Source organism: Vitis vinifera, chromosome 13 (genome assembly GCF_030704535.1).
Source record: "Vitis vinifera cultivar Pinot Noir 40024 chromosome 13, ASM3070453v1".
Lineage (NCBI taxonomy): Eukaryota > Viridiplantae > Streptophyta > Magnoliopsida > Vitales > Vitaceae > Vitis > Vitis vinifera.
This window is the reverse complement of record NC_081817.1, coordinates 26,986,992-26,995,908: the sequence shown is the minus strand read 5'-3', so window position 1 is coordinate 26,995,908 and position 8,917 is coordinate 26,986,992. Positions and strand designations below refer to the sequence as shown.

At 37.2% G+C, this 8,917-nt stretch overlaps 1 protein-coding gene across 8 annotated transcripts; it reads right to left on the bottom strand.

Moving 5' to 3' along the window:
- Positions 1-262: 262 nt before the first annotated feature.
- Positions 263-8,160, bottom strand: LOC132254876 (putative disease resistance RPP13-like protein 1). Of its 8 annotated transcripts, none has more exons than XR_009467384.1 (6): positions 3,096-4,463; positions 2,528-2,986; positions 2,081-2,158; positions 1,679-1,829; positions 856-951; positions 263-743 (listed from the first exon to the last, which is right to left on the bottom strand). XR_009467384.1 is itself a non-coding variant. In XM_059741766.1 (3 exons), exon 1 carries the CDS (start codon positions 8,042-8,044, stop codon positions 7,163-7,165), a length of 882 nt encoding a protein of 293 aa, XP_059597749.1. In that variant the 5' UTR covers positions 8,045-8,160; the 3' UTR covers positions 2,289-2,986; positions 3,096-3,207; positions 4,470-7,162. The 8 variants fall into 8 exon arrangements, 2 of the variants coding, with proteins under 2 accessions (XP_059597749.1, XP_059597748.1); XR_009467387.1 differs by having other exon boundaries at positions 856-1,001; positions 1,679-2,158; positions 3,096-4,185; positions 4,275-4,463; XR_009467386.1 differs by having other exon boundaries at positions 856-1,001; positions 1,679-2,158; positions 2,528-3,004.
- Positions 8,161-8,917: the final 757 nt, after the last annotated feature.

The window sequence follows — 8,917 nt, the reverse complement described above, 5'->3', positions numbered from 1 at the left end:
CATCCATTCTTAATTTGTATTTATACAATTCAACTTGGAATTTCAGAACATTGACCACACCAACACAAAATTACAAACACCAATACCTGGCACTGGTCGTAGCAGGACAATCAACACCACGAGGTTTGGGTCCCTAGGAGAGTTCTAAGGGCTTGGCTATGGAAGGTTCCTCAATTATTAAAAATAAAAAAACAAAATGAATTTCTAAATGATTTGTTGACAATAAGAGGTAGCTTTACTCAGTCACTCGTGATAAACACAATGAACAACAAATCCAGAAACCATGAATGATATAGGCAAAACTTGCTTGTGTTTTACATTAAGAATTCAGTGGATGACCCTCAATACTCCAGCAATGTCTCAAGTCAACATCATCAGACAAATAATATTTCACCTGTTTTGAGTGTGGTTTGATATGCCTTTTTCTCAAGTTCTACAAGTAATCTGGTCCTCACGTTTTTGAACTCCAAATTTTCTATAAATTCTCTTCCATATTCATTCTCAGCAACCACCTTCCTCTGGACTATTGGATCACTTGTCTGATAGAACAGCAGGTTGTAACCCATATACATATGAAAGCCCTGTTTTTATACTTCTTCATGATTGGCTTTCCACCCATCTGATAGAACTCTAGGATAGGCATACAATATGCAATGACCTGTTTGGGAATTGGGATTTCACAGGGGACATATATAGAAAAGCACTCCAGCTTTGGGGTTGTGACTAGCTTCCAAAAGCATGATCTACAAGACAGAACTGAAATGTGAACTTCTTTAACTATCAAGTAAGAATCCTAGAGACTAATGAGAAATGATTAACACTAAAATGTACATGCAGAGGACAGATATTACTTACTTCTTCACATTTTGAGGTATTACATCGTGATCCTTCCAAGTTTACATGAAAACATCAAAACACGACCTTCATTTAGCTTCAGTGACTTTCATGTGTCTGTATGAAGCAAGCCAGCACTCAGTGATTTACGTTACTTCAACTGTGAACTGAATATAAATATATATGGCAAGAGACAAATGATTAGATTAAAAAAAAGAGGAGGAAGGCGACATTCTAATCAGATAAATTTCTTTACACTGCCGGTTTCAGCTTCAAAAAAGTGTAAAAAACAGAGGGAAACATAAATGGCTCCAAACAGGCAGAACATTCTGAATCATTACCCCTCCTCTCACCCACTATAAACCTCATCTTTAAGATAACTTAGGGTTTGATTGAGGACCCCATGGAATCTTCAGCTTTGTTCTAAAAACTGAAACAAGCCCATTTTACTCACAATGGTCAAAATGAGGCTACTTTAGTTGCAAATAGAAGATCATTTTAGAGATATAAGATCTGACATGCTTTCATTTAAAATAATTTTACACTGGTATGCCAAGATGACATATTTTTTTTATCTCCCACAATCCAGGGTATGAACATGTTCCCTGGGAGGGTCTAACATATTGGTAAACTCAGGTAAAAGGGGAAGAAAATCATTCAAGAATGAATCACAAATACACTCAAACAAATATAAATGAGGGAATAAAACTCCGATCAGCACATCAGTTTTGTTGGCAGAAGCAAAGAACAAGTTGTAGTAATCTACTTTCATCACAAAATACTTAGTTTAGGAAAGATAGACCAACACCACAGATTTTTCATGCCATTGCTTGAAAAATGTTACCTTCTCAGGCTGTCAAAAATGGAAGTAGATTTCAGTCTCGATTCATCATCTTCAGTAAAAAATGCGCAAGCTCGTGTCTATCCATCATTCACAGAAACCCCAAAAAGCAACCTGCCCTGAGTAATGACTTTTACTTCTCAGCATAAGCCACCTGTAGAGGTCGATGAAAAAATCTTAGTCTAACATGATCGCTATGGAAAGCAGGGTCCCATTTATTTATTACCGTAAATGCTATCAGCTTCTGAAAGCTAGCAACAGTGACTGAAGGAGGGAATGTTCCTGGATTATGTTTTGTTTCACCAAAGGATCACTTAAGCTTTAGGTCAGAAGAATTTGCTACCATAAGGATACCTCTTAATCTACCCTAAATCGGAAGAAACTAGAAAAAGAAATCATCTGAACCTTTCAGTGATTGATCTCCAAACCAACACCAAAGTGGTTCCTTGGCCTTCATCACCCTATCATATTTCCAGCATATGTCTGTAAACAAAAAGAAATGTTTGGGATATTGGTACACTGGGTTCAAGGATTTAAAGAGAAACTTATGCATTCCAACATAAACCACCAGATTCCTAACATTTGGGGTCTGCAGAACACTAAAGATCCATAATTTCACATAGAAAAGGATTTGAAATTTTTTTCAAATGAAATTGCACAATACTTTTTGTTAAAATCTTTCTAAAAACAAAATATTGAGGAAAAAGAAAAAAGATAAAGGTTCTCCAATGATATGCAAGAGATCAAGTCTGAAAGTGTACCAAATTGACAGGGGAAATCACCCATTCACCAGGAATGATACTACCAGCTTACTAAAAGCATTTTGTATTACAAGAAGGAAATGCTTCTCACCCCTGCATGTGAAGCCAGGTCAGGTTACTGGTGCTTCAATGGATTTTGTGAGAGATCAAGGACAACCAGTTTGGACAGCACTAAGAGCTCCAATGGTATTTGGCTGGAGAATCTGGAAGATTAGTGGTTTAGACTTCTTAGACTCAAAAGCTGGACAACTCCAGATGGGATCTTAGAGTAACTGAAATCATTATAAGAGAGATCAAGCCCTTGAAGATGCACAAGATGGAAGAGGGTGCTGCTGCAGTTGATAGAACCATAGAGACAGCTGCTGGCAAGGTTAAGGCCAATCACATGGTCAGTGTCCTTGTCACACTCTCAGCAATCACAACCTTTGCCTTCACATTTCCAAGCTGCAACTTTTGGATAAGCAGAAGGATCATCAGAAGCATGCTGACCAGTCAGAAAGCCCTGGTTGAACTTGAGCAAGACAGAGCTCTGATTATTATAACATAATGGCTGTGTAGAAGAGGAAGACTTTGTCACCATCAGATGAAAACACGAGAGTGAAATCAGTGACTGCATCAGCATCAAGAAATACAAAGATGAGACCATAATCTAGAATTACCTGCTGTAGAATTCTTGGATAACAAAGAACTTGTGAGTGGTGAGGTTTCTTAGCCAGAATTCATCTTTTGCAAGGTGTTGGCTTAATTTGATTCAAGCTCTCCCTTCCAAGTCTTCCACAAGTTGAAGAACATGTCAATGAAAGGACAAAGAATTAGATGGATCTTAACAACCATGAAGCCTTTTTTGATAGTAAAGAACTATTTATACTTTCATTATTCTGCATGAAGTACCCCTTTTTCAACACCAAACACCAGTGTAGAGTTTTTAAGTGCCAAACGTCAAGAAACATACAAAAGAATTTTTGCCCCTGCATCTACTTGAAATCAAATGAAATGCAAATATAGCTATTGAAAACTTATAATGGAAGTCATAAAATCTTCCTCATGCATGTGTAATGAGAAAAAGTAAATGCCATCAGAACACATTATACAAATGAAGAAGCTTTAAAAAGGTAAGAATGATCATAGCTCATTGTATCTCAAGATGCAGATTTCGTTTCTTCAGAATCACATGAGATGGTAATTTGTGAGCCAGCAAGACTCCTGCAACTTTGAATTATTTAAGTGTGCTGTATAATTCAAACCAGAAAATTATCTACAGATATAACAAAGAGGTAGAAATTTGATGCTTACATTAACTGAGGAAAAGACCAAGAAGAAGAACAATTAGAGAAAAGGCTAATCCTGACTTATTGTAAGAAGGAATGTAATTAAAAACCCCAAGAAAAACAAGTTACAAAGAGAAATATCCAATTCCAAATAAAGATGCAGTGCAATCAAGAGAACAAAGAAAAAAGTGATATCTAACCATTTGTATTCTTTATCACTCACTTGAACAACCTGTAAGTTGAACAAAGATCATGTTGATAAATGGAAAATTATAAAGACATGGTAGAATCCTGTGATGGAAAAATGTGAAGTCATAGGTTTAAAAGCATTAAGAACACGGCCTATGTTGATAAATGCACATCTATGAATACGTAAGGAAAAAAAAAGGCAGAATTTTATACAGAGATATATGGAAAAAGAAAGCTTATTGAGGACAATGCAATTGAGATGCACAATTTGCATTATCTTCTCCTTCACACCCTACATGCACGAAATGGAATTCCTTTAAAATGAACATTTTGAAACTAATTCTTAAGAACATAAAAGTTACTTATAATGAATGGGCGTACTTGATTCTAATAGAAAGGGAATTAATAGCCTATGTGTGTTGTGTAGATATGCAATCTAATGACAGGCATGGATAGCAACCAGTCATTGTTGAAGGAGAATGTTTTCCATTGGATGAGTTTCAACTGTGGAAGACATGTGAGACAATTCAATTAAACAAATGAAACAAGTAATTGTGGCAGATTGAAGAAAAATACCAAGCATTTATATATAGTGGTGGTCTCTGCGTTCATTTTGCTGCAATCCCAACTTCTTATTGCTCAAGGATCAATTTGCCATCAATTTTCACACAGGGGATGTGGGCAAACTTGAGCCAATGTTCCCCTTTCTCTTTGGAGAACCTTTGAATTAGGAGTGGGCAGTCTCTTATATACAGTTCTGAAAGCATGTCAGCCAGCCCATCCCTTGGTATAAACGACTGGAGCTTAGGACATTGGAAGACATATAGCTTTCTAAGAGAGGTGAGCGTTTGGAGAGACAGGAAGGCCAAGGATTCCAGATTCTGGAAACTTGAAATGCAAAGCTCAACTAGAGTAGTAGGAAGAAGAAACAAGTGGTGGTGGTGATGATTAGAAAAGGAGGTGGCTTCCTGAAATATGCCACCAATAGTAAGAGTTCTAAGAGAGGTCAACCTGGCAAGGCCCCATTCTGATAAGGGCACTTTGATATTCTGACAATTAGTGATCTGAAGTGATGCAAGAGAAGTGAGGTTTCGCAATAGATGAGGCTGCAAGTCCAGATTCTCACATTTTTCAATCCGAACATCTTTGAGGTTGTAGAAGCAATCTGGTATGATTTTAAGATTAGGGACTCTCGAGATGAACAACTCTTCAAGTGCATTATTATTACAGTGAAACATCTCCTCTGAAATTGGCTGCAACTGTGCACAATTATCCATCGTAATAGATTTACGGGTAGAGGGAAACTTGCCAGTAGAAAAGGATGCGAGAGATGAACCTTGAAAGATATCCAAGATTTGAAGACCGCAATTGGTTGTGTTGTTGGAATGGTGATGCACTATTCCTTCTGGTAGAGACTGATAGACCACAACTGCACCAGCAACAGAACTCAACAAAACCAAGATCACTCAAGAACTGTGCAAGTAGTTGGGAATCTGGTAATGTAGTTTGAACTGTGCAAGTAGGAGTTTGGTAACGTAGTTTGTTACAGTAGAAAATATAAATAGCAGAGTAGAGAACCTCTCCATGACATGTAATTTCTTCCTCTTAATATACAGAAACTAGATTTTCATCTTCCTGATACAAACTTTCAGAGACTAGCTTTTTACAGCCCACTATCCTTTTGGAAAACCAATGAGAGATGGACAACTCTTTATAATTAACTATTCAAGGGAACACACATCGATGTCTTCTGGAAGAGACACTAGATTTTCACAATGGATATGAATAGTCGCCTAAGGGTGGTGGGTAACCGCCCTTGTGGAAAGCAAATAAGAGATGGACACTCCTCTATCTCCAAGTATTCAAGGTGACACACGTTGTTGCTGCTGTTTCTCATCATCATCCTATCAAGTAGACTACTTAGACTTTCACAATTAGAAATAGCAAGACCTCTAAGCATTATAACTTGCTCGATGATCAACTCTGCAAGAGATGTATTATAACTTGCTCTTCCTCCTCTCCAAAGGATACAAGTCGTTTACAACCCAATATTCGAAGACCAGAGAGGTTTCCTATTCCCAAACCATCCTTCCACAAACATTGCAACTGACCAGAATTGTCAATTTCTGGAAGTTCAAGCCTCAGCAGGGACGGCATAAACTCCGGCTGAAGTCTGGAAAGCCCTGATATTAAGCTCCCCTCAGTAGCATAATGAGAAATTCATGGTTGTAAATTGTGGCGTCATTTCTGGGCAATAATAGATATTGAGCTCTTCAAGAGAAGGCAAGTATGTTGGAAGTGGAACCATCATTTCTGGACAATTCTCAATACTGAGCTTTACTAGAGAAGTTGGGTGTGTGGGTGATTTCTTAATCAATCTTGGACAATTTTTTATCTCCAACAGACGGAGGCGAGAAAATGACTTTGTTGACCAACACCAGTCTTCCCATTCCTTCATGTCCTCAAACCACAAAGACTCTAAGCATTGGAAAGGCTTAGCATGAAGAGAAACTTGGCCCTCAAACTCCAGCCCCACACTTTTCACTCCATCCATTCTTTTGATGACTAACTTCTTGAGGAAGGGTAGTTGCCCAACCGAAGGTACTGATATGCATCTTATACAACCAATAAGACTTAACTCCACCAATTTAATGTAAGAGGGATCACATATCCAGTTGGGGAATTGCCGACCACCGTAACCTTCAATATTGAGTTTCTTCAAACTAGTATGAGGTTGTAGAGAGAGAAGGACTTCCATTTCAGCGTCTTCATCATGTGAACCATCCAATTCTTTACTCCAAATCATACTCAACCTTTCAACATTGAGCTTAGCTTTTAGATTGGCATCTCTAGCATCTTGAACATCCACAACATTTTCCAATTTTGAAATACATATCTCCCCCCGCAGATGTGACAAATCCTTCAACTCCTTTATTCCCAAAAATTCTCTTTTGGACACAATAAAATCAGACAATGTTTGCAATTTCTTTAATTTGCCTATTTGCTGTGGCATCTCTTGCAATGAACAACTAACAACATTGAGATGTCTAAGGCTAATTAAATTTGGTAAGATGCTCACAATTGGATAGTATCAATGTTTGTAAATAATAGAGGTTGGTCACTGAATCTGGCAATAATTTGATTTGGGTGAAAGACAAATTCAAATAACGCAGATGTTTTAATCCACCAATAGAATCTGGTAGCTCAAATATCATACATTCACTCAAAGAGAGGACTCTTAACTGTCGAGATTTTGGCACCAAATGATCTCACACCAAACTAGTTACAAAAGATTCTGTAAACGTACCATGAATTGGTAGAGCCACAAATGTCCGTAAATGTTCAAACTCTTGAAAGGCTTCAAATTTCTTGAACACATCGAATTTTCCAAGAATGAACGATGAATGACGAGTCTCTTTAGAAATTGTGGATTGTCGATTACTTTCCAAGTTATCTTCCAAACAAAAGCATATTTCACCAAAGCAAACTGCGCGAGCGTTCTTTCCCACCCCACCCATTCCAATAATGGAAATGAAGCCGACATCGTTTTCATAGGGCTCAACCTTGCCCAGCAAATCGAGGATCACTTTTTTATCCTCTTCCGTGCCATAAACCCCAGGTTCGTACGCTATAGGTGTAGTGGGTGGCGACCTTTGCCAAGCGGAAGTAGCTGCTGCTGCTGTCACCTTCTCTAGGCCAAGTCCAGCTTTTCTGGCCGAAATATCTTGTAATGTGCTGGTGATATCTCTAATCTTGGATCCCGTCTCGACATTACGCACCACATGAGTTGGATTGAAACTAGTACAGCAACTAGGAATGAACTTGCGTACTTTGGTTGTGCTGGCTTCTTCAGCTTCCGCTCCCATCAGCTTTCTCCTCGTCAATTCGTAAGCAAACTCGTCCAAGATATCCTCCGTGTCATATCCCAAAACCGTCATATCAAACAGCCATGATTTGACAGCCTCCTGTGTGATCTGCTTCTTCTCCGCGTCGTTGATCTCTTGCCGGATGCTCTGCAACTGCTTCTCCCATTTCTTGAGGTCGGTGTGGACATGCTCCTGCCGTGCGAGCTTAATCAGATCAGAGCAACGCAACTTGTCAAACAACGAGCCAAAGGCAGCGGAAAGAAGAGCCTCTCCAACAACTGCCATGGTGTTCAGCAAAGGCAAACAAAGAGCAGAGAGTAGAGAAGGGAGGATGGAAATTGTGTGGTGTGAAGACTTCAGCAATCCGAAGTAAACGGGTCAACACGCGTAGGATTCCAAGGTCGTCATGGCCACGGCTCAAGTAAAAGCAAAGCATGCCATTCATGACAGCTCTTCATAATTATTGGAGCGCCGCACTAAGATGCTGTTTGGATGGTTTATTTATTTATTTATTTTTATTTTATAAATATTAAACACATTTAATACTTGTGAATTGTGATTTTCATTATTGATGATTTTCTGAATAGATTTCTGTAATTTTAAATGTTGATAATTTAAGAAATAATATTATTAGCTTAATATTAACTTTTATTTTAAAATTTTGTTTTAAAGCATTTAAAATAAAAAGCTAAGTAACCCTTTCAATATATTTTCTATTTTTTAAAAAATTACTTTAAAAAATTATTAAGATAAGAGAAAATAAAAAAATACACATTAATTTTTTAAACCCTTTTTAAGAGAATTAATTTTTTATTGCAATTCTTAAAAAAAATTATTGTATTTTATATAAAAAAATTTATTCTTTTTTAATTTTAAAAAAATAAACAACAGTAAACTATTCTTATATTTTTTTAAAAAAAATTTATTTCAAACTTTAAAAATGAACCTAAAAAAAATAATTAAACGCAACCAAACGATGTGAGTTTTTCTTTTAATTTCTTCTTTTTAACTTACAACCAAACAAAATTATAGAGCACGTGAATATGAATTTCCAATTGAAGGTAAATGATTTGTTGGCAATAAGAGCAATGTCTCAAGTCAACATCATCAGACAAATAATATTTCACCTGTTTTGAGTGTGGTTGATATGTCCTTTTC